At 52.8% G+C, this 27,988-nt stretch overlaps 2 protein-coding genes across 2 annotated transcripts; one reads left to right on the top strand and one right to left on the bottom strand.

The window, feature by feature from the left end:
- Positions 1-224: 224 nt before the first annotated feature.
- LOC135995393 (zinc finger protein OZF-like) lies at positions 225-3,527 on the bottom strand. Its single transcript, XM_065646707.1, has 3 exons — positions 3,149-3,527; positions 2,439-2,904; positions 225-630 (listed from the first exon to the last, which is right to left on the bottom strand). Exons 1-3 carry the CDS (start codon positions 3,525-3,527, stop codon positions 225-227), a joined length of 1,251 nt encoding a protein of 416 aa, XP_065502779.1.
- On the top strand, positions 3,324-27,247 carry LOC135995316 (zinc finger protein 605-like). Its single transcript, XM_065646588.1, has 14 exons — positions 3,324-3,946; positions 4,057-4,216; positions 4,852-4,978; positions 5,486-5,593; positions 5,789-5,863; positions 5,961-7,220; positions 10,128-10,154; positions 10,524-10,665; positions 14,517-14,606; positions 20,657-20,878; positions 21,441-21,564; positions 22,154-22,280; positions 23,612-23,719; positions 23,893-27,247. The coding sequence occupies exons 3-14, from the start codon at positions 4,852-4,854 to the stop codon at positions 25,038-25,040; spliced, it is 3,558 nt and encodes a 1,185-aa protein (XP_065502660.1). The 5' UTR covers positions 3,324-3,946; positions 4,057-4,216; the 3' UTR covers positions 25,041-27,247.
- Positions 27,248-27,988: the final 741 nt, after the last annotated feature.

Raw genomic sequence — 27,988 nt, 5'->3', positions numbered from 1 at the left:
TTGTGATTGTTGATGGGTTGTAGCTGCTTTGTTTTGCTCAAGTAGACACAAGTTCAGTGAACAAGAGCGGTGCTTTACAAGACACAGTTTAAGATTTCAGCAAATTTAGCTACTAAGTAATGCAAAGTGGACAGTACTAAACGAGCACAGCTACTAGGAAGAAAATGTACTCTACCCAAACAAAACAGCAGCCCCCGGTGCCCACGGGCCCCTCAGCAGCAGATTCAGGGGGTGCTGGGCTGCGGAGGCGGCTGCAGGCTGGGGGTGCCGTGGGTGCGCTGGTGAGCCAGCATGAGCCTCTCCTTGCAAAACCGCTTCTCGCAGACACCGCGCTGGAAGGGCTTGGCCTCTGCCTGCCCCCCTGCTGGGGCCAGAACCCCCGTCTCCTGCTGGACACCCTCCAGCACAAGCTCCAGGCCCTGGTGAACACACTGGTGTCTCTTCAGCTGCTTCTTATACCTGAAGCTCTTGTCGCAGTCCGTGCAGGGCGTGCAGGCGAAGGGCTTCTCATTGGTGTGGATGTGCTGGTGGATGATGAGGGTGTTCTTGTCACTGAAGCTCTTGCCACAGTCAGTGTAAGTGAAGGTCTTCTCCCCAGTGTGGATGCGCTGGTGCCTCACCAAGTTTTGCCTTAGGAAAAAATGCTTGCCGCAGTCAGTGCAGGCAAAGGGCTTCTCCCCAATGTGGATGTGCTCGTGGACAATGAGATTCCTCTTCTAGCCACCCGACTGGAAAGCAGCTGAGCAGAGAAGGTCCTTTTGGGCACCAAGGTGGCCATGAGCAAAGTTGTCCTGGGCCGCATCACAAGGAGCGTGGCCAGCAGGCTGAGGGGGGGGATCCTCAACTGGGAGAGCTGGGGTGTTCAGCCTGGAGAAGAGCTGGCTCAGGGGGATCAGCCATGTCCAGGAATACCTGGGTACCCTTGAGAGTCCTCTCTTCTTATGAGTGGGAAGATGCGTATTTTGAATCATCATTCTAGACTTTGAGGGTCGCTTGAGTCTGAGTCGGCCACGTAGTAATTGAACTCCTAATGGGTATCCAATGTTGTTGGATAATATATAATGTTGTTGGATATGTTGTTGAATAATTTTGGATAAACCCCATTTCTAGTTGGTTCTGCGCTAACAGTTCCAACTAGAATAAAGTCTGTTAGGAGCTTTTCGCCTGTCTGAATTGATTTTGTGGGTGCCTCCATGACAAATGTTCATCCCAAATAGCTGAGATACTCGTCTGTACAGGTGGGGAGGAGAAGTTATCCTTGAATTGCTGGAATCTCAGGACAGTTTCTCAGCTAACCTGTCTGGCAGTTTCTCCACAGTGGAGACATTGTCACATCCCACCCAGAGGTAGGGGTGGGAGGAGAGGTGACTCAGTTCACGGGTCACCTTGGTTGGAAAAGAGTATACACAATGCTTAGGGTCCGTAAACAAAAGTTTTTTATTTTACAGCTTGGCCCAATTGGGAAATGATTTAGTGGCAGAGGGATTTATGTGATTTAAGTTCAGTCGGTAAGCATATAAAGTTTGCAGCACATGTGGGGCTGGAAATCTTACATTAAGATATTACTTACAAAAACGTAAGCAAAAGAATAGAATATAGGAAAGAAAGAAGAGAGAGATATGCCACCATCCTTATTGAAGAGAAGCTGCCAAATTAATGTATACTGTGATTAAGTTACAAAGGTTGTACCCATCATTAACCAATCGACATGAGATAAATGCTTTCTGACCACCTACAAAACAAGGTGATATTTTGAAATTTTAGATCCTTCTGCAGGACAAGGAGGAGACAGAAGATTAAGTGCTACATTGTTTAGAAGCAGAGTGCTTAGTTTATATTTAACCAATAATTAATAGATGTAAGTAAGAAACTAAACAATCATAACTAACAACATAAATTATTTCCTAGTATAGATGTATTGTATGTCAAAATTTTCAAAAATTGTAATGCATATGTAATAATTATGTGAATATAAGCAGCGCAATAGCATCCAGTCTTTGGACCACTTATGGAGGATGATCTCCAGTGTTCCCCAGCGCTGATAAAATAAAAAATGCCACTTAACAGTATGACTGACTCTGCTGTTCAGTTTATTTCTCCGTTTCATTATGGCTCTGCTTTGTGTATGATGTGGTTCATACTCTGTGATCCAGTCATGTGCAGCATCCTCCGGTGTCTTGTTCAGTTCCTGCGGTGAGACTGGTGGCTGGAGTCATCCTCAGGATGGTGGGTGCACCACCAGTGTTTGCACAGCTGGGCTTTTTACAAACCTGTGGATTGCCTGCTTGCATAATCTTTGGCCTTTCGCACAGGCATCACTGGGGTGTGATTGTGAAAGATGGAAGAGTCCTGAAGGGTCTCAGGCCACCTTGAAGGGTCTTGGCAGTCTGGGGCTTCCTCCCTTAGTGCCATAGGCCCTATCAGGACACGGCTGCTACGTGCCCTTCAACATGGGGCTCTTGCCGGAGTCAGTGCAGGGAAAGGGCTTTTCCCCAGAGTGGATGCGCTGGTGGATGCTGAGGGCGGTATTATCCCTGAAGCTCTTGCCACAGTCGGTGCAGGCAAACTGAGTCTCCCTGGTGTGGACGCACTCACGGATGATACGTGTCGCCTTCCCCCTGAAGCTCTTGCTGCACTTGGTGCAGGGAAAGGGATTCTCCCCAGAGTGGATGCGCTGGTGGCGCACCAAGTGCTGCCTAAGGACAAAGCTCTTGCCGCACTCAGTGCATGTGAAGGGCTTCTCCCCGCGGTGGATTTGCTGGTGGCGCACCAGGTGATGCCTCTGGAAAAAGCTCTTGCTGCAGCTGGTGCAGGTGAAGGGCTTCTCCCTGGTGTGGATGTGCTGATGCATCAGCGTTTTCCGCCTGTGAATGAAGCTCTTGCCGCAGTCAGTGCTGTGAAACTCTAGGGGTGCAGTTCAGAGGGATGAGTGTTCAAATTATCTGTTCCTCTGTTTTTCCCAGTCAGAGGAAAGGGTGCAGGCAGGAGCAGACACATTATGTGAATCAACACTTGGCCGCCTGGCTGGTGCTGCCACCGGGGTTATGGCTTTCACGATGATGGGACACACAGTGATGACTCTGACCTCCGAGAGGGAGATGGGACACGGCCGACTAGAAAAGGCGAAGGAATGTTTGCCAACAGCAACCCTGCCCGACCCCCCGCGCGTCCCGCCGTGTGCCGGTGCCCCCGGTGCCGGGACTCCCTGCCAGGGGCCCCGCGGGGCCAGGGCTGCGGGGCAGGGCCAGGGGCCACCAGGCCACAGCGGTGCTCCCCGGTGCCCGCCCCCCCGAGCCGAGCGGAGCGGGGCGGGGCGGGGCGGAGCGGCAGGACTCCAGCTCCCGTGCTGCAGCGGCGGCGGGCGGCCCTCCCGGGCTGACGCTGCCGGCGGCTCCCGGCGCCGCCTTTGTCCGTGCCGGGCTGGCGGCGCGGCCCCGGCGCAGGTAGGGGCGGCGGGCGGCGGGCCCGCGGCACGGGGATGGGCGCTGCCCCCCCGCGGGGTCCCGGCGCTCCCCGGCCGCGGGCATCCCCCGCCGGGCGGCCCCGGGAGGGGACCCCGGCCCCGACGGCCTCTCCCGTGCTCTCCCCTCCGCCGGCCGCCCCCCAGCCCTGCCGGCCCCCCCCGGACTCCCCTTAGGGCCCGGCTCCCCCCGGCGCTCCGGCCTTTCCCCGCCTCGCCCCGTGGCCCCCGTGCAACGCGGACACGCTGCTCCGTGGCCCACCCGCCCGGGCCCCCCTGGATCCGGCCCTGGCGGCACCGGCGCTGGGAAGGGCTGGGCTGGGGCCGGGCCGGCTGCTCAGAGCCCCGGGACACCCCTGCACATCTGCCTGCTGCCGCTGGGGGGCAGGGGAGGAAGGTTCGGCCACTCGGGAGCCTCCAAAACTCTTCGTGCCTCTTTCTCGGCTTTTCCTGGAGCTGGAAGGGTTGTTGCGTGACGCTCTTTGGGTGGGTCCTTTTCCCAGTAGCTGTGCAGGCTCGGGGTGCAGGGAAGGCAGCTGTGGGCAGGTGAGTGATCTTGTGCCCCTGATTTCTTAAGGAAAATGTTGTGCTTGCAGGGACCATCTGTCCTCACTGTGCCTGTGCGGCTGGTGACAGGACAGGCATCTCCAGTGGAATCCGGAGCATCCCGCCTCCCTCTTCCCGGATCAATACCTGCACGGGCTCCATCTCCCGCCGAGAGCAGCGACGCGCCGGGCTCCAGGCTGCTGCGGCAAGGTGGGGTCAGGCACGGCCCCGGCTCTGGGGACACCACGGGCTGGGATTGCCGTGGTTGGTGCTGTGGTGCAGCAGCAGCAAAACACCCGTGGGACCAGCCAGGCTGTCGGTCCGGTTGGTGCAGAGTGTTGTGGGACAGACGTGCTTTGAGACCCGGTGCGGTGCAGGGTGCTCTCATTCCTGTCTGCTGAACTGCACCATGGGCAGGGCCAGACCTTGTGTCACGGTGCTGTGCCCAGCCCCAGAGGGTGGTGTGGCTTGTGGTGCAATGGGGAGACAGAGCACAGTCTCCGCTGCTCTGGCGTAGGTCCCTAATCTGGCATGAGCACAGGACACCTGCCTCTGAGCCTCTAATCTTTGTCCCTCTCCCAGCACATCTGGTGGGGAGTCCCGCCCCACAGGGTGGCAGGGGGTGACTTGCAGCAAGTCTGAGCAAGTCCCAGGTGCCGCAGTGACCCTGCTGTGCCACCTGGCTGTGCCACCGCCTCCCCTCTGCCCTCGCCCTTCCTCTGCATGGGATGATCTGAGATCTCGCTGCGCTGCCAGGGCCCCCAGTGCCAGCGGCAGGATTTCGACAGAGGTGTTTAGCAAACATGTGGTATGATGTGCTGAGACGAGTGTGCTTCTTGCTGCAGATGTCGGTGACGTTTGAGGACGTGGCCCTCTACTTCTCCCCCGAGGAGTGGGCAAAGCTGTCGGGCTGGCAGCGGCAGCTCTACCGGGAGGTGATGCTGGAGAACTACCAGATGGTCGCCTCGCTGGGTGAGGACTCTCTCTGGTGATGTTGGGCTGGGGTGGATCCGGAATTCACCTCTTTAACTGAGCTGTAGCCCTCGAACAGGAAAATCCAGCTCTCTCCATTGCTGCCTGAGTGGTTGTGATTGCAGGTTTGAACCTGCCAGGCAGCCTCCTGTGGAGAGCGGTCCTGGAAGAGAGAATGGGATGGGTTGGGATGGGATAAGATGGGATGAAGCCTGTTCCGGGGTATGACCCACCTCTTAGTAAAGAAATGCTTCCTCATGTCCAGTCTAAACCTCTCTGGGGCAGCTTTGAGCTGTTCCCAGGTGTCCTGTCGCCAGAAGAGTGGTGAAGGTGACGAGGGCGAGGCGAGAGGGGCTGCAGGTGCAGGGACGGGGGGGCTGAAGCCGCAGCCTGGCAGGGGCAGGAGAGAGGAGCGGGGTGGGGGGGATGCTGGGGCTGTGGGTGCGGGGGCCGGTGCTGCTGTCCCGGCAGTGCGGGAGAGGGGGCTTCTGTCTGTGCCCCGGACAGGCTGGGCCACCGACAAACCAGAGATCATCTGCAAGATGGAGCAAGAAGAGACACCGTGTGTGCTGGACCCCCCTGGGGAGCATCAGAGTAACCAGACCGCTGTGTCAGGTGGGCACGTGAAGTCTTGCAGGGGCTTGGGGAGCTCAACAGTCACCATCCCCTTAGTCCAGGTGATCCATGTGCCTGAAAGAGTGCGAGGCTGAAAGGGTGCGAGGCTGGCAGGGTGCCTGTGCCACTCCCCATGGGGAGGGATCCCACCTTCCCATCCTGTCCCTGGCAGTGACCCTGGTCTCTCCTCCCCAGCAGCCGTCAGCCCCGGGACCCAGAGGGAGACTGAGGGAGTCCCTGAGATGCTGCCAGTATGGTTCTGGAGACCTGGTGTGTTTTTAAGTGACAGACTGGATGGTGAGTAGTTTTCAGGGACCATATTTTAAGATAAAAGTCTCAATGTCTGTTTGCTCCTCTCTCTGAACAGTGATGTCACTCCTCGAAGACCTGCCTTGCTGCGATCCCCAGGAAACGTGCCTATCGACAGGCAATAGGGGACTTGCCTGGCTACAAGCAATCACCTTCACCTGCCAAGGCACACACAGCGCTACACAGGACCAGCGTGCTGGGACCGAGAACACCCTGCTCCCAGGGATGCCAAATTTAGGCGGGAGGCATCAGGGGGCCTCGGCCTGCAGCCAGCCAGGCGAGAGCCAGGGAGCCTGGTTGGGGAACCTCCACCTTCCCCCACTCCGAGTACCCCAGCCATTACGGAAGAGCCCTCCCAGGTGCCCCGAGTGTGACAAGAGCTTCAAGAACCAGACAGCGCTGGATGTGCATGTGTGGAGCCACATGCATGAGCGTCCCTTCCACTGCACTGACTGTGGCAAGAGATTCATCTACAAGCAGCACCTGCTGAGTCATCGGTGCATCCACACTGGGGAGAAGCCCTTCTCCTGCACTGACTGCGGCAAGAGCTTTGTCCGGAGGCAGCACCTGCTGAGGCACCAGCGCATCCACACCGGGGAGAAGCCCTTCACCTGCACTGACTGTGGCAAGAGCTTTGCAGACAAGTTGACCCTCATCCTTCACCAGCGCATCCACACCGGAGAGAAACCCTTTGCCTGCACCGACTGTGGCCAGAGCTTCAGGGAGAAGAAGAGCCTCACCATCCACCAGCGCATCCACACTGGGGAGAGGCCTTTCACCTGCACTGACTGTGGCAAGAGCTTCAGGGAGAAGAAGGCCCTCATTGTCCACCAGCGCATCCACACTGGGGAGAAGCCCTTCTCCTGCTCTGACTGCGGCAAAAGCTTTACCCAGAGGTCGAGCCTCCTGACGCACCAGCGCATCCACACCGGGGAGAAGCCCTTTGCCTGCAGTGACTGTGGCAAGAGCTTTAGAAACAAGTTGACCCTCATAATCCACCAGCGCATCCACACTGGGGAGAAGCCCTTCACCTGTACCGAGTGTGGCCAGAGCTTTGTCCAGAGGCAGCACCTGCTGAGTCACCAGCGCATCCACACTGGGGAGAAACCCTTCACCTGCAGTGAGTGTGGCAAGAGCTTTGTCCGGAGGCAGCACCTGCTGAGGCACCAGCGCATCCACACTGGGGAGAAACCCTTCACCTGTACTGCATGTGGCAAGAGCTTCAGCGATAAGAAGGACCTGAAGAGACACCAGCAGGTGTACCAGAGCCCTGGGATTGTGCTGGTGGATGTCAAGCAAGAGAGGGAGGTCTTGTTCTGTTAGCAGATCAAGCCACGCAGATGTGATCAGCGATTTTCCAACGTGGCATGGACTCGATTACCTGTTAGCCCAATAAGGGGGGGTCTGTGCTAAAGTAAATTATTCTAATTGTTGCTTAAAGATTGATGACAATGGTCAAGTTGTTAAGCAAATCACCATTGGAATAGAAAAGCTAGCCCGTGTTCCTGTCCAAACCTGGAAGAGTTAGGAAGTCGATCCCATCTCTTGGTCTCCAGGTGCTCCATGGGTTAAATGCATTCTTATTTATCTGTTATGTGGTATTGTATTGTTATTACTCCTTGCCTGTTTAATTCACTGTTTGAAATATGCAATTTATAGGCCCTTCCTCGCAGGGAGATGTTATACCAGGCTAAGCTTGAATCTACAGTTATACAGACTGTATCAAATTATGCTCTTTCCCATACTTAGCTGTTTTTGCTACTTCCCTGCCACCATGGCCAAAGAAGCAATAAGCTTTGAGCTGTGGGCTGGTGAGACGTGCGGTGGTGTCAGGGAACATATTTTAAGTTAAATATCTCAACGTGTGTTTGCTTGACTGTTTCAGCCGTGAACAGCCACATGGTTTTCTGGAGGCCTGCCTGGCTACAAGCCACAGGAAACCTGCCCGGCTACATGCAATAAAGGACTTGCCTGGCTACAAGCAATCACCTTCCCCTGCCGAGGCACGGGCAGTGCTACATGGGAATGACATGCCGGGAGTGAGAGCATGTGCAGAAATGCAGACCGGGCAGTACATGCCGTTGCCTGGGAAACAACATCGCAAATGACCTGGTTTTGTTAAAAACAAGAGCAATTTCTCTTTCAGTGAATTTTCCTCTCACTTAAGTGCCTTCTAAGTGCCTGCATATTTTTCTTGGACACTGTACTTGGTGCTGATAAGAGGATCAACGGAATGGTGAATAAGCTCATGTTTAGATTTATTACTATGATAACCAAGGTTAACTGGTAACGGGACATATTTGGAAAGAGGGGCAGATAGAGCAGGTGACTAAAACTGACCAGCTGAGTATTCCATCCGATAATCGTCATACCCCCTATATAAGATGGGATGATGAGGGTCTCACGTCTCTTCGACCATGGCTGGCATCTAAAGAGGACCCTCTCTGCATGCCTGCAATCTATACGCCTCAGGCCCTGCATCCCTGAAATCCAGTTTCCAGTTTGCTGTGAAATCCTGCCCATGACTTCTGGATGCCAGCCCTGCAGCTGCGGGAGCCACACCAGCTCCTAGCTCCGCTGCCGCTGGACTGATGCCAACTCCATATTGGACATTCAAGATTGGTTTTGTGTATTTCGTATATATATTCTCTATTTATTAGTAGCATTATTAAAGCCTTTAAAACCCTTCCAACTTGAAGTCTAAGTCTCTTTTCCTTCTTATCTTCCTGATCATCTTTCCAATCTAAGGAAAGGCTGGGGGGAGGGTAAGGGGTCAACAGGGAGCATCTGCCACGGTTTATTGTTGCCTTGCTTTAAACCTTCACAACAAAATAGCGCCAAAATGCCTTATAAAAGACTGTATGACCATGCAGTAACAAGCGCGTGTGATCTGGAGACTGCTACCACTGACAGGTATTACATGTGTACCTCTCAGGGATGTAAGGAGTGGTCGTTTTGTCAGTGACGGATGAGCTGCCTTATGAGACACACCGCCTTGCCTACTAGAGAGAAAATGCCATTGGATTGGTCCATGATGGTAAGTATCTCTTGCAAATCTATCCCCACTGCTCGCTAGGATTCCTCCTTTCCCATCTCCTTCTCCCTGTCCTATCACTCTTTTCTTACCGTAATGTGGACCTCCGCTTACAGAAGTGTTAATAAAGTTCCTTGATTGAGTGGCATTTGACCTCATTTGTGTCTTAACCACAATCTGGGTATAATTAACAAATTTTTCCAGCTCAGGACTTCCCCAACTGGACTGTAAGAGGATTACATGAGTATATGGCCAAAGATTATATCTGCACACCAAATTCTTTATTTCGCTTGATGTGCTGGCTTGAACTGAAGTGCGTTAATTTTCTTCATGCAGTTAGAAACCTTTCTTTTTGGTAGCTAGCATAGTCATAATTTGCATTAAGTTTGAGAATGAGAAGATAACACGTCAGGACTGAGTTAATGCTCTTAATTGCTGTTGTCTGAGAGCCAAGGTCTCTGAGCTCTGTACCCACAGGTGTGAGGCAGCGGGGAAGGGGCGTATAGATGGGACAGAGCTTGACTGACATCCAGACTGACCAATAAGAATATTCCATGCCATTAGCATCATGCTTCAGATTTAAGCAAAGTCAGGATCAGACGGCTGGCAGTAGAGTCAGGATGGAATTGGGACACAGTCGGGACTGACAGGGATGGAGATCTATTCTGGTTCTGCTCCATTTCGGGGAGTTCTTTTTGGGAGTGTCATCAGTTCCACCTTTTGCCATCCTGCTGTGTTGCAGTGGCTTCTGGGCCTTTCCTCCTTTTGTGCATGTTGATGGTTTGTAGCTGCTTTGTTTTGCTCAAGTAGACACAAGTTTGGTGAATATGAGCAGAACTTCACAAGACACAGTTTAAGATTTCAGCAAATTTAGCTACTAAGTAATGCAAAGCAGACAGTATACTAAAAATCACAAAATTTTAGCATTATAAGTGATACATTCTATTTAAAATGTATTTCTTTAAGCTAAATGACTGATACAAAACTTAAATTGGGCTGATCCAGTGATCTGTGTAAAACTCAGGGCTTGAGATAAAGACAGTTTAATAGGGTAGAAGGGAAAGGAATAATGACAATGATGATGATGATGTCAGAATATACAAAACAAATGGTGCATAACACAAGCACCACCCGCTGACTGATGACCAGCCCATCCCGGAGCCACGGTCCCCCCCGTTCCCCTCCCCCCAGTTTCTATATTGAGCATGATGTCAGACGGTAAGGAATAGCCCTTTGGCCACTTTGGGGCAGCTGTCCTGGCTGTGTCCCCTCCCAGCTGGCAGGGCACCAGAACCTGAAAAGTCCTGCTCAGCAACAACCAAAACATCCAGGTATTAGCATTATTGTCATTCTCAATCCAAAACACAGCACTAAACTAGCACAGCTACTAGGAAGAAAATTAACTCTCTCCCCCAGAAAAACAGGACATCCCTCCACAGCCACCCCCACAGCAGCCCCCAGCAACCTATGGGCCCCTCAGCAGCAGATTCAGGGGTGCTGGGCTGCGGAGGCGGCTGCAGGCTGGGGGTGCCGTGGGTGCGCTGGTGAGCCAGCATGAGCCTCTCCTTGCAAAACCGCTTCTCACAGACACCGCACTGGAAGGGCTTGGCCTCCGCCTGTGTCGCCGGCGGGCACAGACCCCCCCTCTCCCGCTGGACACCCTCCAGCACAAGCCCCAGTCCCTGGTGCACCTGCTGGTGTCTCTTCACAGAATCACAGAATGTCAGGGGTTGGAAGGGACCTCAAAAGATCATCCAGTCCAGTCCCCCGCCAGAGCAGGAACACCCAGATGAGGTTACACAGGAAGGTGTCCAGGCAGGTTGGAATGTCTGCAGAGAAGGAGACTCCACAACCTCCCTGGGCAGCCTGGGCCAGGCTCTGGCACCCTCACTGAGAAGAAGTATCTTCTGAAATTTAAGTGGAACCTCTTGGTTTCCAGTTTGCACCCATTACCCCTTGCCTTACCGTTGGTTGTCACCGAGAAGAGCCCGGCTCCATCCTCCTGACACTCCCCCTTTCCATGTTGATCACCATGAATGAGGTCACCCCTCAGTCTCTTCTTCTCCAGCTCCAGAGCCCCAGCTCCTCAGCCTTTCCTCACACGGGAGATGCTCCACTCCCTTCAGCATCTTCATGGCTGCGCGGGACTCTCTCCAGCAGTTCCCTGTCCTTCTGGAACTGAGGGGCCCAGAACTGGACACAATATTCGAGATGTGGTCTCACCAGGGCAGAGAAGAGGGGCAGGAGAACCTCTCTCGACCTAGTGTATGGGAATACAGCGCAAAATTGGCGAGGTTAGTTAAATGTAGATACGCTCAAAGTGACTTGCAACTGTCCATAGAAAAAGCACATACATCACACTAATTGTTTTACTGACCTTGTATGTTTGACGAGTAGAACCTCTGTGTTAGATAACATAGCCCTGTGAGAAACTCTAGGCACCTTATCACTATGTCTGAGTTCCTGCTTTGTTGTGAGAAAGAGCAGGAGGCTGTGCCTGCCTGAAGCCTTGAAATACAGGTGAGCTCAGCAGAACCAGCAATCTTCCAGCAGGGCTGAACTTACCAACACCTGCATCCCCGCTTGTGTTACCTCTGCCTGGGAGCTCAGGTACCACCCCCCTTCTAATCCCCGCCAGGTGCCATTGGCCTTCTTGGCCGCAAGGGCACAGTGCTGGCTCATGGTCATCCTGCTGTCCACCAGGACCCCCAGGTCCCTTTCCCCTACACTGCTCTCTAACAGGTCGTTCCCCAACCTATACTGGAACCTGGGGTTGTTTCTGCCCAGATGGAAGACTCTACACTTGCCCTTGTTATATTTCATTAAATTTTTCCTCGCCCAACTCTCCAGCCTGTCCAGGTCTCTGGATGGCAGCACAGCCTTCTGGTGTGTCAGCCACCCTCCCAGCTTGGTGTCATCAGCAAACTTGCTGATAGTACACTCAATTCCCTCATCCAAGTCGTTGATGAATATCTTGAATAATACAGGCCCCAGAACTGACCCCTGAGGCACTCCACTAGGTACAGGCCTCCAACCAGACTCCGCCCCATTGATCACAACTCTCTGGCTTCTCTCCTTCAGCCAGTTTGCAGTCCACCTCACTACCCGATCATCCAGTCCACACTTCCTCAGTTTTGCCGTGAGGATGCTGTGGGAGACGGTGTCAAATGCTTTGCTGAAGTCAAGGTAGACCACATCCACTGCTCTGCCATCGTCTATCCATCTCGTTATGTTCTCATAAAAGGCTTTGTCAAGCATGACTTCCCCTTGGTGAAGCCATGTTGACTGCCCTTAATGACCCTCTTATCCTTGATATACCTTGAGATAGCACCAAGGATAGGCTGTTCCATCACTTTCCCAGGGATGGAGGTGAGGCTGACCGATCTGTAGTTACCCAGGCCCTCCTTCTTGCCCTTTTTGAAGACTGGAGTGACATTTGCTTTCCTCCAGCCCTCAGGCACCTCTCCCGTTTCCCAAGACTTGGCAAAGATGATGGAAAGTGTTCCAGCAATGACTTCAGCCAGCTCCCTCAGCACCCATGGGTGCATCCCATCTGGTCCCATGGATTTATGGATGTCTAGATGGCTTAATTGCTCCCTAACCCAGTCCTCATCAACCAAGGCAAACTCCTCCATTGCCCTGCCTTCCTCTGGGGCCTCAGGGGTACGGGGCTCCTCAGGACAGCCTCCGGCAGAGTAGACAGAGACAAAGAAGGCATTCAGTAACTCTGCCTTCTCTGTATCTTCTGTCACCAGGGCACCCACCCCATTCATCAGTGGGCCTACGTTGCTTCTGGTGTTAGTTTTATCTGCCATGTATTTGAAGAAGCTCTTTCTGTTGTCCTTGACCCCTCTGGCCAGGTTTAATTCTAAGGAGGCCTTAGCTTTCCTAGTTGTGTCCCTACATCGTCTGACAACAGCCTTATATTCTTTCCAAGTGGCCAGCCCCTCCTTCCATGATCTGTAAACTCTCTTCTTCCACTTGAGTTTGCCCAGCAGTTCCCTGTTTAACCACGCAGGTCTCCTGGCTCCCTTCCTTGACTTCCTACGTGTCGGGATGCTCGGATCTTGAGCTTGGTAAAAGCAGTCCCTGAATGCTAACTGACTGTCTTGGGCCCCTTTACCTCCAAGCAGCCTTGCCCATGGGATTTCCCTTAGCAATTGTTTGAAAAGGCCAAATTTTGCCCTGCTGAAATCCAGGGTTTCAATTCTGCTTGCTATTCTGTTCCTGCCACATGAGATCCTCAACTCCACCATTTCATGGTCAATGCAACCAAAGCAGCCCTCAACCTTTACTGCTTCAACCAGACCCTCCTTGTTAGCAAGGACGAGATCCAGCAGCGCTCCTGTCCTAGTCGGCTCCTCCACCATTTGCATCAGAAAGTTATCGTCAATGCACTGCAGGAACCTCTTAGACTGTGGCTGGCTGGCTGAGTAGTCCTTCCAGCAAACATCAGGGTAGTTAAAATCCCCCATAACAACCAGAGCCTGTGACTGTGAGGCCGCTCTCAGCTGCCTGTAGAGGCCTCGTCAACTTCCTCACCCTGATCTGGTGGTCTGTAATAGACACCCACAACAGTGTCACCCCTGCCAGCCTGCCCCTTAATTCTCACCCACAGACTCTCAACTTGCTCCTCAACCGCACCTGGACAGTACTCTATACATTGTAGTTGCTCTCTCACGTAAAGAGCAACTCCACCACCACGTTTGGCCGGCCTGTCTTTCCTGAAAAGGGCATAGCCATCCATGACCACATTCCAGTCGTGTGAGCTGTCCCACCATGTCTCTGTAATTGCCACCAGATCATAATCTCCTGACCGAACACAGGTTTCTAACTCCTCCTGCTTATTCCCCATGCTGTGTGTGTTGGTGTACAGGCACTTCAGGGAGCCAGCTGAGCACACTGATTTCACCCTAGGGGTATGGGAGGCCTCCTGGTCTTCATCAATACTAGAGTGCTACCCCACTGATGCAAGCCCAGGTACAACCCCATCCCCCTTCAAATCTAGTTTAAAGCCCTGCCAATGAGCCCTGCTAATTCCTGTCCCAGCATCCTTTTGCCCCTGCGAGATAAACCTTTACCACGTATCACTGTCCGGACTGGTGTCTTATAAAACCAGCCGTTATCAGAGAATCCAAAGCCCTGCCTGTAGCACCAGTCTTGTAGCCAATCATCTATGGACTGAATCTTTCTATTCCATCCCACATCATCACCCAAAAATGGAAGGAGGGAAGAGAAAAATCACTTGAGCCCCAGACTCTTTCACCATCCATCCCAAGGGCTTGAAATCTTTCTTCATTCCACTAAGACTGCAGGATGCATCTTCCTCCCCATCTGTCTGGAAGATCAGCAGTGGGTAGTAGTCTGTTGGGTGCACCAGACTGGGAAGTGCCCTGGTGATATCCCTGATCTGGGCTCCGGGTAGACTACAAACTTCCCTATGATGAGGGTCAACTCTGCATATTGGGCCCTCTGTCCCTCTCAGAAGGGAATTGCCTACTACGATTACTCTTTTTTCTTTCTTATCAGAGGCAGTCTTGAGGTGTGAAGTCAACTGCCTCTTCCTCTGTGACCTTGTAGACAGAACTTGCACCACATCCCCACCTACCTCTTCTTCAAGATCCAGGGCCTCAAACTTATTACGGAGGGGCACCTGGGGAAGCAAAGCAGGTAGGGAGGGGGGTTGCCCATGACGCTGAACTGGAACTCGCGTCCAACCCTCGTCATCTTTTTGGTCCCTGCCTCTGCCCGACAGCAACAGGGCAGGGGCTGTCTCGGGTCTCCCCACTCTGCCCGACAGGGGGTCCATCACCTTTTGGGGGGTATCTCCCTGGGACCTTTCTGCCTGGCACGCCAGGGAGTTACTCCACCAGTCGATCTCCTTTTCACACTCCCTGATGGACCTCAGTGTGTCGACCTCCTCCTTAAGTTTCACCACCATGCTGAGCAGATCTTGCACCTGCTTACACCTCACGCAGGTGGAATGCCGGCCTCCCTCCCCCGGCAGCAGCAGGCTCTGGCACTCCCTGCAGTCCGAGACCTGAATCAGCCACGGTTGGGGCAGGGCCCATGTCTGAGTTGCCACAGTCTTTTTGTGGCAAGCTCTTTCTGGAGGAGACCATGGTCGGCAGCAGTCTGGGACACCAGCAATAGGTGAGAGGGTCTAACAAGCAAGGAGTGACAACCTCTGTGCCCTGCTACACGAGCTACCGCACCCGCTGGGGCAGCACAGCGTGGGTGGTGCTCACCCGCTCCACAAGCTGCTGGCCCGTCCCAGGGCCTGGTGGGCAGCGACAGGTCTGGTGAGCAGGACACGTTACCATGTCACCGTGGTAAAGCCCATGCCACGTCAGCCGCTCCCACAAGGGCTCCCGGGGGCTTCTAGGTCACGAAATCAAAACCCGAGGAACCGCAGAACCCCCCTGTACCTTGGGATCCACTGAAGCGGCTCTGGGCAAGCGGGCTCCGACCAGCTGACCTCAGGGACCTTCAGGTCCTTCTTCTCCCTGAAGCTCTTGCCACAGTCAGTGCAGGCAAAGGACTTCTCCCCAGTGTGGATGTGCTGGTGGATTATGAGGGTCAACTTCAGCTAAGGCCTCCTTAGAATTAAACCTGGCCAGAGGGGTCAAGGACAACAGAAAGAGCTTCTTCAAATACATGGCAGATAAAACTAACACCAGAGGCAACGTAGGCCCACTGATGAATGGGGTGGGTGCCCTGGTGACAGAAGACACAGAGAAGGCAGAGTTACTGAATGCCTTCTTTGTCTCTGTCTACTCTGCCGGAGGCTGTCCTGAGGAGCCCCGTACCCCTGAGGCCCCAGAGGAAGGCAGGGCAATGGAGGAGTCTGCCTTGGTTGATGAGGACTGGGTTAGGGAGCAATTAAGCCATCTGGACATCCATAAATCCATGGGTCCAGATGGGATGTACCCGCGGGTGCTGAGGGAGCTGGCTGAAGTCATTGCTGGACCACTTTCCATCATCTTTGCCAAGTCTTGGGAAACGGGAGAGGTGCCTGAGGGCTGGAGGAAAGCAAATGTCACTCCGGTCTTCAAAAAGGGCAAGAAGGAGGACCCGGGCAACTATAGACTGGTCAGCCTCACCTCCATCCCTGGGAAAGTGATGGAACACCTTATCCTTGGTGCCATCTCAAGGCATATTAAGGATAAGAGGGTCATTAAGGGCAGTCAACATGGCTTCACCAAGGGGAAGTCATGCTTGACAAAGGTCATAACCTTTTATGAGACCATAATGAGGTTGACAGATGATGGCAGAGCAGTGGATGTGGTCTACCTTGACTTCAGTAAAGCATTTGACACCGTCTCCCACAGCATCCTCACAGCTAAACTGAGGAAGTGTGGACTGGACGATCGGGTAACGAGGTGGACTGTGAACTGGCTGAAGGAAAGAAGCCAGAGAGTCGTGGTCAATGGGGCGGAGTCTGGTTGGAGGCCTGTATCTAGTGGAGTGCCTCAGGGGTCAGTTCTGGGACCAGTATTATTCAATATATTCATCAACGACTTGGATGAGGGAATTGAGTGTACTATCAGCAAGTTTGCTGATGACACCAAACTGGGAGGAGTGGCTGACAGACCAGAGGCTGTGCTGCCATCCAGAGACCTGGACAGGCTGGAGAGTTGGGCGAGGAAAAATTTAATTAAATGTAACAAGGGCAAGGGTAGAGTCTTGCATCTGGGCAGGAACAACCCCAGGTTCCAGTATAGGTTGGGGAATGACCTATTAGAGAGCAGTGTAGGGGAAAGGGACCTGGGGGTCCTGGGGACAGCAGGGTGACCATGAGCCAGCACTGGGCCCTTGTGCCCAGGAAGGGCAATGGCACCGTGGGGGGAAATTAGAAGGGGGGTGGTCAGTAGGTCAGAGAGGTTCTCCTGCCCCTCTGCTCTGCCCTGGTGAGACCTCATCTGGAATATTGTGTCTAGTTCTGGGCCCCTCAGCTCCAGAAGGACAGGGAACTGCTGGAGAGAGTCCAGCGCAGCCACGAAGATGCTGGAGGGAGTGGAGCATCTCCCGTGTGAGGAAAGGCTGAGGAGCTGGGGCTCTTGAGCTGGAGAAGAGGAGACTGAGGGGTGTCCTCATTCATGGTGATCAATATGGAAAGGGGGAGTGTCAGGAGGATGGAGCCAGGCTTTTCTTGGTGACAACCAGTGATAGGACAAGGGGTAATGGGTTCAAGCTGGAACACAAGAGGTTCCACTTACATTTGAGAAGAAACTTCTCGGTGAGGGTAACAGAACACTGGCCCAGGCTGCCCAGGGAGGTTGTGGAGTCTCCTTCTCTGCAGACATTCCAACCCGCCTGGACACCTTCCTGTGTAACCTCATCTGGGTGTTCCTGCTCCGGTGGGGGGATTGGACTGGATGAGCTTCCAAGGTCCCTTCCAATCCCTGACATTCTGTGATTCTGTGACTTCTCTGTGAAGCTCTTACTGCAGTCACCACAGGCAAAGGGCTTCTCACCATTTTACACATGCTGGCGATTCAGCAGGTTCTGCTTGTAGATGTAGCTCTTGCCACAGTCAGTGCAGTGGAAGGGACGCTCACACGTGTGGCTCCGCACATGGACATCCAGCGACAACTGGTTTTTGAAGCTCTTGTCACCTCTTCATGTTGGTTTTCAAGATGTGATTTGGCTCAAGTGGATTCTGTTTTGCCCTGTAAGGTACCATCGCAGTTTAACCCAAGCTATCCAAACACATCGGTAACCTATAGCTGTTTCTTGTTGGGGACAATCCCTCTCTGGTCTGCAGTGTTACAGTTTAAAGCAAATATTTTTGCTCCTTTGTCTACCAGGAAAGTGACTGGGGTTTTGAAAGGGTCAAGAGGAAAAGTTACCAGCAGATCCCCCTGCTAGTTTTCAGTGAGCCATCTAAGATATACCTACCAGCTGTCCCACAGCTCAATTACTGGGGACAGCACAAGAAGTTTCCTGACTTTGGAGGGCTGGTAATATTCCTCTCTAGAGGCTGTGGGAATGGTTGACCTCGGAGGTACAGGAGTCGTAGGGGTGTTTTCCTTTCCCGTCTGACCTTTATCTACTGGTTTCCAAATCTTCACAAGGAGCTGTCAACTGGGGAGGAGTAGGCATCCAAAAATTCCTGGGGAACACTTTTATCCAGACTTTTCTTCCACAATCGATTTCTCGACACTCCTCCCACAAGAATTCTATCTTGGGGGCGAGGAATTTTCTCCTTTGTCTCTGCTCTGCAGACCACTGCTTGAGCATTCACCTCATTCCCAACAAACCCCAGGTACCAGCTGTAATTATAAAATTCTCGTGCAATCTCTCCCCCAGTGAGACCTGGTCTGCCCTGCCCAGTGCAGTGGCTCTCAGTCTTGGATTTGTACAGCACAGGTTTTTAATGGGTCAGGTAATCCTCTAATCAAGGGGGTCATCCTATCTGGGTTAGCAAACAACAGCTTTGGAGAGGGCTGGTGAGGAACCAAACACCTGTCATTCCTCAGGTGGAGGCAGGTGGCCTTCTGTATACTCCTGGTGAGCTGCCTTAGCCCAGAGGTGGGAATCACAGAATCACAGAATGTTAGGGATTGGAAGGGACCTCAAAAGAATGGTGAGGGGGTCTCCCCTCTCCAAGGAGTCTAACCCTCTGGCTCAATTGAAGAGAAGCTGCCAAATTAATGTATACTGTGATTAAGTTACAGAAAACGTACCCATCATTAACCAACTGACATGAGAGAAATGCTTTCTGACCACCTGCAAAATGAGGGGATATTTTTGAAGTTTTAGATCCTTCTGCATGACAAGGAGACAGAAGATTAAGTGATACATTGTTTAGAAGCAGAGTGCTTAGTTTATATTTAACTAATAATTCATAGATATATTCTAAGTAAGAAACTAAACAATTATAACTAACATCATCAATTATTTCTTAGTATAGATGTATTGTATGTCAAAAAATTCCAAAAAATGCAATGAATATGTAATAATTGTGTGAATATAAGCAATGCAAGAGCATCCAGTTGTTGGAGCACATATGGAGAATAATTCCCAGTGTTCCCCAGTGCTGAAAAAATAAAGAATGCCGCTTAACAGTATAATTGACTCTGCTGTTAAGTTTATTTCTTGTTTCACAATATGCCAGTCTGTGGATCAGGGACACTGGCTTGCTCTCCAGATCCTCCTCATACCGAGCCAGTTCCGACTTCAACTTGTGGGAAACAATTACCTTGCAAATATAATAAGCCCAGGCAGGATCTCTCAGCAAAGCATATTTTAATAATGATTTTGCAAGATCTGGTGTTCTATCTAAAGATAGGCACACGTAATAGGGCAAAAAGCCCATGCTTATATCCCCCCAAAATCCCAGCCGCAATTTCTCTCCCCTGTTCCTCACTGGTTGCGTACTTCAGGGTTTATAGACTACCTGACACCTGCCCCAGTTTACATATTTTATTCTTCTAATTCTACCAATACTCTTCCCCTTATCAATCTATTTAAAATATGGGTTCCTGGTTCTTTGGCTACCCTTCCTCCTAAGTTAACTTGTAAATATAGGTATCAGTATGCATTCTGGGATTAGTTGAAGAGACTGTGTCTTACATTAAGGATTCATAGTCCGATGTCTCTCAGTCCTACCCCCCTGCCGGGGTCAGGCACCAGGTCCTCAGTTATGCAAAAACAACAGGCCCTCGTTAATGTTCCTTATAAACTTCTGTTCTCTTGCAAAATCATCCTGCAGGCTGCCCTGCAAGTTTTCTGGGATCAGTTTCTCACCAGCTAATGATTTCTCCGTTTGTCACTGCTTCAACCATTCGGCTCCCAGTTCCGTTTGCAGTGATTTAATCAACTCTTACAGAGGTTGAAGTTCCTCCTGCTGAGTTTGTCTGTCTTTCTGGGCAGCTGTTAATGCGGCTCCCAAAACACCATAAACCACTCACTGCCCGCCCCTTTCCAAGCTTAAATGTGTTTTCTTTTGCCAAGTCTCTTATACATTCTGCTACAATGGCTGGGGACAACGAATGTCTTGAGGCCCAGCTGTACCCTTTTGGGGTCGGCCAAGCTTTATAATATTTTAGAAAATTCAATGAAGGGGAGCAGTGAAGGTCTGGCTTATCCTGGGTTGCCACGACCTCCTGCTGGAGATTAAGGTTTCATCTGCAAATCAGTTCTCTTTTCCTCAGCACTCTGGCTGATATTCCCTTTTAGGAAACCTATTTACTGCTTCTCACAGAGTATCCCACTTCTGATAGCAATTTATGTGTCCTGTCCTGAAGAGAAGCTGCTAAATTGATGTATACAGTGATTAAGTTACAAAGGATGTACCCATCATTAATCAATTGACACGGTGGATGCTTTCTAACCACCTGCTAAACGAAGGGATATTTTTCAAGTTTTAGATCCTTCTGCATGACAAGAGGGAAACAGAAGATTAAGTAAAACCTTGTTTAGAAGCATAGTGCTTATCTTATGTTCGACTAGTAATTAATAGATGTATTGTAAGTAAGAAAGTAATCAATTATAACTATTTCATAAATTATTTCATAGTATAGATGTATTGTATGTCAAAATTTCCAAAAATTCTAATGAATATGTAATAATTGTGTGAATATAAGCAACACAAAAGCATCCAGTCGTTGGAGCACTTACAGAGGATCATCCCCAGTGTTCTCCAGCACTGTCAATAAAGAATGCCTGATAACAGGATAATTGCCTTTGCTGATTAGTTTCTTTCTTTGTTTCAGGGGGCCAGGGCTGCGGGGCAGGGCCAGGGGCCACCAGGCCACAGCGGTGCTCCCCGGTGCCCGCCCCCCCGAGCCGAGCGGAGCGGGGCGGGGCGGGGCGGAGCGGCAGGACTCCAGCTCCCGTGCTGCAGCGGCGGCGGGCGGCCCTCCCGGGCTGACGCTGCCGGCGGCTCCCGGCGCCGCCTTTGTCCGTGCCGGGCTGGCGGCGCGGCCCCGGCGCAGGTAGGGGCGGCGGGCGGCGGGCCCGCGGCACGGGGATGGGCGCTGCCCCCCCGCGGGGTCCCGGCGCTCCCCGGCCGCGGGCATCCCCCGCCGGGCGGCCCCGGGAGGGGACCCCGGCCCCGACGGCCTCTCCCGTGCTCTCCCCTCCGCCGGCCGCCCCCCAGCCCTGCCGGCCCCCCCCGGACTCCCCTTAGGGCCCGGCTCCCCCCGGCGCTCCGGCCTTTCCCCGCCTCGCCCCGTGGCCCCCGTGCAACGCGGACACGCTGCTCCGTGGCCCACCCGCCCGGGCCCCCCTGGATCCGGCCCTGGCGGCACCGGCTACCCCCTTGTGGGACAGGGGAGCAAGATCTGGGTAGTCGGGAGCTTCCAAAACTTCCTGTCTCTTTCTGGGCTTTACTGGACGGGTTGGTGCGTGGTGCTCTTTGGTGGGTCCTTTTCCCAGTAGCTGTGCAGGCTCGGGGTGCAGGGAAGGCAGCTGTGGGCAGTGGACTGAACTTGTGCCCCTGATTTCTTAAGGAAAATGTTGTGCTTGCAGGGACCATCTGTCCTCACTGTGCTGGTGACGGGCCAGGCATCTCCTGTGGAATCCGGAGCATCCCGCCTCCCTCTTCCCGGATCAATACCTGCACGGGCTCCATCTCCCGCCGAGAGCAGCGACGCGCCGGGCTCCAGGCTGCTGCGGCAAGGTGGGGTCAGGCACGGCCCCGGCCCGTCGGACTGGCCGAGTTGCGGGTCCGGTTGGTGCGGGGCGGTGCGGGAGAGCAGTGGTTTGAGACCCGGTGCGGTGCAGGGTGCTCCCGTTCCTGCCCGCTGAGCCGCAGCACGGGCAGGGGCAGGCAGGAGCGTGCCTGCTGCCAGGCCTCGGGCCAGGCCTTGTGTCACGGTGCTGTGCCCGGGCCTGGGGGGTGATCTGGCCTGTGGCATGGGGGGGGGACAGGGCACAGTCCCCTGTCCTATAGTATGGCTTCCTTCATGCTCTAGCATGGGTCCCTGATCTGGCAGGAGCAGGGGACACCTGCCTCTAAGCCTGCCAGCCCTGTCCTCCTGCAGCACAGCTGGTAGGGTGTCAACCCAGGGACTTGCTGAGTGAGTCCCTGTGCCCCAGCTGTGCCACCCGGGTGTGCCAAGACTGCACCTCTGCTCTCCTGGCACTGCCCTCGGGATGCCAGAGCCCCTCGTGCCAGCGGGGCCCTGCCCGGCAGCAGCAGGATTTCAGCAGAGGTGTTCAGCAAACGTGCGGTGGGGCGTGCTGAGCCGGGTTGCTTCTTGCTGCAGATGTCGGTGACGTTTGAGGACGTGGCCCTCTACTTCTCCCCCGAGGAGTGGGCAAAGCTGTCGGGCTGGCAGCGGCAGCTCTACCGGGAGGTGATGCTGGAGAACTACCAGATGGTCGCCTCGCTGGGTGAGGACTCTTTCTGGTGACGTTGTGCTGGGGTTGACCTGGAATTCACTTCTTTAACTGAGCTGGAGTTCTTGAACGGGCTGCCCAAGCACTGACGTACTGGTTGCAATTGCAGGTTTTACCCTGCCAGGCAGCCTCCTGTGGAGAGTGGTCCTGGGAGAGAGGATGGGGTGGCATGGGATGGGATGGGATGGGATGGAATAGCCTATTTCAGTTGGAAGAGACCTTCAATATCTATCTTGTCGAACTGCGCGACCACTTCAAAGCTGAGCACAAGTTGCAGCATGTTGTGAAGGGCGTTGTTCAAATGACTCTCAAACAGGAACAGGCTTGGGGCATCCACTGCCTCTCCAAGAAGCCTGTTCCAGTGTTTGACCACCCTCTTGGTACAAAAATGCTTCCTCATGCCCAGTCTAAACCTCCCTGATGCAGCTTTTACCCGCAGTGTAGGGGAAAGGGACCTGAGGATCCTGGGGACAGCAGGGTGACCATGAGCCAGCACTGGGCCCTTGTGGCCAAGAAGGCCAATGGGATCTGGGGGGGGTTAGAAGGGGGTGGTCAGTAGGTCAGAGACGTTCTCCTTCCCCTCTACTCTGCCCTGGTGAGACCTCATCTGGAATATTGTGTCCAGTTCTGGGCCCCTCAGTTCCAGAAGGACAGGGTACTGCTGGAGAGAGTCCAGCGCAGCCACGAAGATGCTGAAGGGAGTGGAGCATCTCCCGTGTGAGGAAAGGCTGAGGAGCTGGGGCTCTGGAGCTGGAGAAGAGGAGACTGAGGGGTGACCTCATTAATGTTTATAAATATGTAAAGGCTGAGTGTCAGGAGGATGGAGCCAGGCTCTTCTTGGTGACAACCAGTGATAGGACAAGGGGTAATGGGTTCAAGCTGGAACACAAGAGGTTCCACTTAAATTTGAGAAGAAACTTCTTCTCAGTGAGGGTGACGGAACACTGGAACAGGCTGCCCAGGGAGGTTGTGGATTCTCCTTCTCTGGAGACATTCAAAACCCGCCTGGACACCTTCCTGTGTAACCTCATCTTGGTGTTCCTGCTCCGGCAGGGGATTGGACTGGATGATCTTTTGAGGTCCCTTCCAATCCCTGACATTCTGTGATTCTGTGATTCTGTGATCCTGTCCACAGGAGAGTGGCCGAGGTGACGAGGGCGAGGCGAGAGGGGCTGCAGGTGCAGGGACGGGGGGGCTGAAGCCGCAGCCTGGCAGGGGCAGGAGAGAGGAGCGGGGTGGGGGGGATGCTGGGGCTGTGGGTGCGGGGGCCGGTGCTGCTGTCCCGGCAGTGCGGGAGAGGGGGCTTCTGTCTGTGCCCCGGACAGGCTGGGCCACCGACAAACCAGAGATCATCTGCAAGATAGAGCAGGAAGAGACACCGTGTGTGCCAGATGCCCCTGGTGAGCATCAGAGGCACCAGAGCCCTGTGCCAGGTGGGTACTGGGGGGTCGTGGGGCTGGTGGGGGGTTCAAGTTGCACCGTCCTCTTGCTGCAGTTGCCCCATGCACCAGGCAGAGTGTGGGGCTGGCAGGGTGCCCATGCTGCTCCCCATGGGGAGGGGTCCCAGCTGACCATCCTGTCCCTGACCGTGGTCTCTCCTCCCCAGCAGCCGTCAGCCCTGGGATGCAGAGCGAGACCGAGCGGGTCCCAGAGGGGCTGCCAGAACCCACCGCCCTGCTCCTGGGGATGCCAAACCCTGGCACGAGGTGTCAGGGGGGCTCAGCCTGCAGCCAGCCAGGCAGGAGCCAGGGACTCGGATTTGGGCTCTCCTATCTTTCCTCCCTCCCAGACCCCCAGCCATTAAAGAAGAGCCGTCTCACGTGCCTCGAGTGCAACAAGAGCTTCAAAACCCAGTTGTCGCTGGATGTCCGTGTGCGGAGCCACACGTGTGAGCTTCCCTTCCAGTGCACTGACTGTGGCAAGAGCTACATCTGCAAGCAGAACCTGCTGAATCACCAGCGCATCCACACTGGGGAGAAGCCCTTCACCTGCACTGACTGTGGCAAGAGCTTCAGGTATAAGTCAAACCTCATCACCCACCAGCTCATCCACACTGGGGAGAAGCCCTTTGTCTGCTCTGATTGTGGCAAGAGCTTCAGGCAGAAGGCGAACCTCATTGTCCACCAGCGCATCCACACTGGGGAGAAGCCCTTTGTCTGCTCTGACTGTGGCAAGAGCTTCAGAGATAAGAGGAAGCTCATTGTCCACCAGCACATCCACACCGGGGAGAAGCCATTTGCCTGCACTGACTGTGGCAAGAGTTTTGTCCGCAGGGACAGCCTGCTGAATCACCAGCGCATCCACACTGGGGAGAAGCCTTTTGCCTGCTCTGACTGTGGCAAGAGCTTTGTTCAGAGGAAGAGCCTGCTGATACACCAGCGCATCCACACGGGAGAAAAGCCCTTCACCTGCACCGACTGTGGCAAGAGCTTCAGGGCGAAGGTGAACCTCATCATCCACCAGCGCATCCACACCAGGGAGAAGCCCTTCGCCTGCACAGACTGCGACAAGACCTTCAGGTATAAGAAGCACCTGAAGAGACACCAGTGTGTTCACCAGGGCCTGGAGCTTGTGCTGGAGGGTGTCCAGCAGGAGACGGGGGTTCTGGCCCCAGCAGGGGGGCAGGCAGAGGCCAAGCCCTTCCAGTGCGGTGTCTGCGAGAAGCGGTTTTGGAAGGAGAGGCTCATGCTGGCTCACCAGCGCACCCACGGCACCCCCAGCCTGCAGCCGCCTCCGCAGCCCAGCACCCCCTGAATCTGCTGCTGAGGGGCCCGTGGGGCTCTGGGGGCTGCTGTGGGGTGGCTGTGGGGGGATGTCCTGGTTTTGTTTGGGACAGAGTAAATTTTCTTCCTAGTAGCTGGCATAGTGCTGTGGTTTGGATTGAGAATGAAAACAATACTGCTAATACATGGATATTTTGAGTTGTTTCTGAGCTGTCAAGGACTTTTCAGGTTCTGGTGCCCTGCCAGCTGGGAGGGGGCACAGCCAGGACAGCTGCCCCAAAGTGGCCAAAGGGCTATTCCTTACCATATGGTGTCATGCTCAGTATAGAAACTGGGGGGAACGGACTAGGAGGACTGTACCATGTGTGTTACACAAATCACGGGATCAGCCCAATTTAAGATTTGTATCAGATATTTAGCTCAAATAAATAGATTTTAAAGAGAATGTATCACTTAGAACTATAAGATTTTTTGATTTTATGGTTTATAGTATGCTGTCAGCTTTGCATTACTTAGTGGCTAAATTTGCTGAAATCTTAAACTGTGTCTTGTAAAGTTATGCTCATATTCACCGAAGTTGTGTCTACTGCAGCAAAACAAAGCAGCTACAACCCATCAACATGCACAAAAGGCAGGAAGGCCCAGAGGTCACTGCAACACGGCAGGATGGCAAAGGGCTGAACTGATGCAACTCTCAAACAGAACTTCCCTGCAATGGAGCAGAACCAGAATGAGTCTCCATCCCTGTGTGTCCCGACTCTGCCCCAACTACGTCTTGACTCTGTTGCCAGCTGCCAGATCGCAACTCTCCTTAAATATGAAGCATGACACTAATGGCATGGAATATTCTTATTGGTCAGTCTGGATGTCGAAATGGCTGGCCCATAATGCTGTATAACTCGTTCTGGTGGCCATTGATATTTTACCCACTTTTGAGTCCTTCCACCAGTAAGGGTGGTGTTTTTCTCTTACTAGATTATCATATATACTCTAATGGCTAACGTATCTCCTTGAATTTGGAGTAAGAGAGAAAAAAAAAAAAAGGGCCTAATACATCCTGCATAACATATTCTGGTCCAATCAGGAGGTAATTTTCTGTAGCCATACTGCTCACAAATCCAATAATGGCCTTGTAGGGCGCAGGCACCATTTGAAAAGGGACTCCATTTACCTCCTTTGGGGCTGTCATGATAGGTGGTTGACTGGGTTCCAAATGCTCCTCCCATTAGTGTTGGTTTTGTTGCTGCACAGTTTTTTACCCCATAGGTACAATTCCAGGCCCCAACTTGATTACTCCACGTGCAGCTGCATCCAGGCCATCCCCAGTCATCATTAGTTGTGACATTTGTGAAAGGCAAAAAAATGCGTAAAGCGTTTTATGTTTCCACTTGTATCATACCAGGAACTGAGATGGCAAGCTGGGAGTCTCCTGAGGTATTAAGGGCAAAGAGAATGGTCGCCCAAAGCAGCGTCTGCGATACTACATTATACATCTGTGACAACTTTGAAGTGCTCTCCCCATCCTCAGCAGAACAAAGTGCTATGTTATGTGTTGAACATCTGGGTTTTTGTTACTTAGGGAGGAAAAGATAGATGGCTGTGGAGGCAGACACCTCGTCTTTCCCAAAGTTTTGTTATTGATACTTTGGACGGAAAAGATAGATGGCCCTGGAGGCAGATACCTTGTAATATACAGGCAATTAACAGTGCTGCTGTGAAGGCCTCATGGCCTAATTGGGATGATAGAGATGAACCATCTGTTGGACAACCAATTACCAGAAGACACCACGAACCAACAGCTACCCTGACGGGCCAAACAACTCACTTCTGGTCAGTACTGTGAACTTTCCCCTAGTTTGAAGACCCCAGACCCATTTCCAGAAGAGTCTTCCTAATTAGCATGAAGAGCAAACACAGGGAGGAGCTGCCCTCTCCTATCCTGCATGTAAATGAACCAGGTTGTAAAATGACCTCACGTGTGACATGAGGTGGAGGCAGGCACCAAAATCTTCAATGCGTCCACCCCCCTTCCAGAGCACGTAGCGGAGTTATCGGCTTGTGGAGTGGTGATATCTTATTGTCTCTCTCTCTCTCTGATATCTTAGTTTTCTTTCTCTCTCCCTCTCTCTTTTCCTTGTACTTGAACATACAAAAGCAATATCATTGTAAGTTCTGCTGCTAACACCTTGTTAAGTTTTTCATTATACTTACTAATTGTTGCCAATCCACCATTTTTAGAAGGGTTTTTCTGTCAATGTATTGATAAGTTTTGTGATATTATAACATACTTTTGCCAAGTCACTAGTTGCTGTAATTTGTATTCCACCACATGTTTTTAGTAAGTTCATAACTGAATTGGACCTCTGGAGTGATTGTCTTTCATTCACTTCGCATTACCGTGCAGAAATACCCAGAGTTAACTCACACCTGATGTCACCTGGTGAGGCAGGGCGCGTGTTGCATTCTGAGTTAACTCATCCCTCATCCCATCTCTTGGGATGGGACAACATCCTAAAAATATTAACAACAAAAAAAAAGTGTATGTACAGCAAGTATGAAGTTTCAGAAAACATGGTGACAATATAACAGTTGGGGCCTGCAAATAGAAGCCGTCACCATACAAAAGAGATGGATGGGTTTAAAATATCCCTGTCCATCTTCTAGATGTTTTCTTATCAGGAGGTTGCACCAGCCTCACCAGAGAGGGTTGAAGATTGTGCAAGAGTGTAGCTTTTATCCTCCTATTTTCTTCCACCCTCCTAAGGTCCACCTTGTCTTCTGTTTTATTTTTTTTCCATGCCGTCAGTATTTTGGCCCAGCCTCTCACCAAGACTTCCAGGTTGGGAGTGGTAACCCACCCATCATCTCCTGAAGCATCACTTTAGGTATCAGAGGTACCGCCTTGATAGTGCTTTGTAGTTGTATGCCAGTAGGTTCTAGAGATTCAGGAAGACCTCTTATCAAGAGGGTCATCCGTTC

This window comes from Caloenas nicobarica, chromosome 1 (assembly GCF_036013445.1).
Source record: "Caloenas nicobarica isolate bCalNic1 chromosome 1, bCalNic1.hap1, whole genome shotgun sequence".
Classification (NCBI taxonomy): Eukaryota; Metazoa; Chordata; class Aves; order Columbiformes; family Columbidae; genus Caloenas; species Caloenas nicobarica.
The sequence above is the reverse complement of the archived record's forward strand: the minus strand, read 5'-3'. Positions and strand labels throughout refer to the sequence as shown.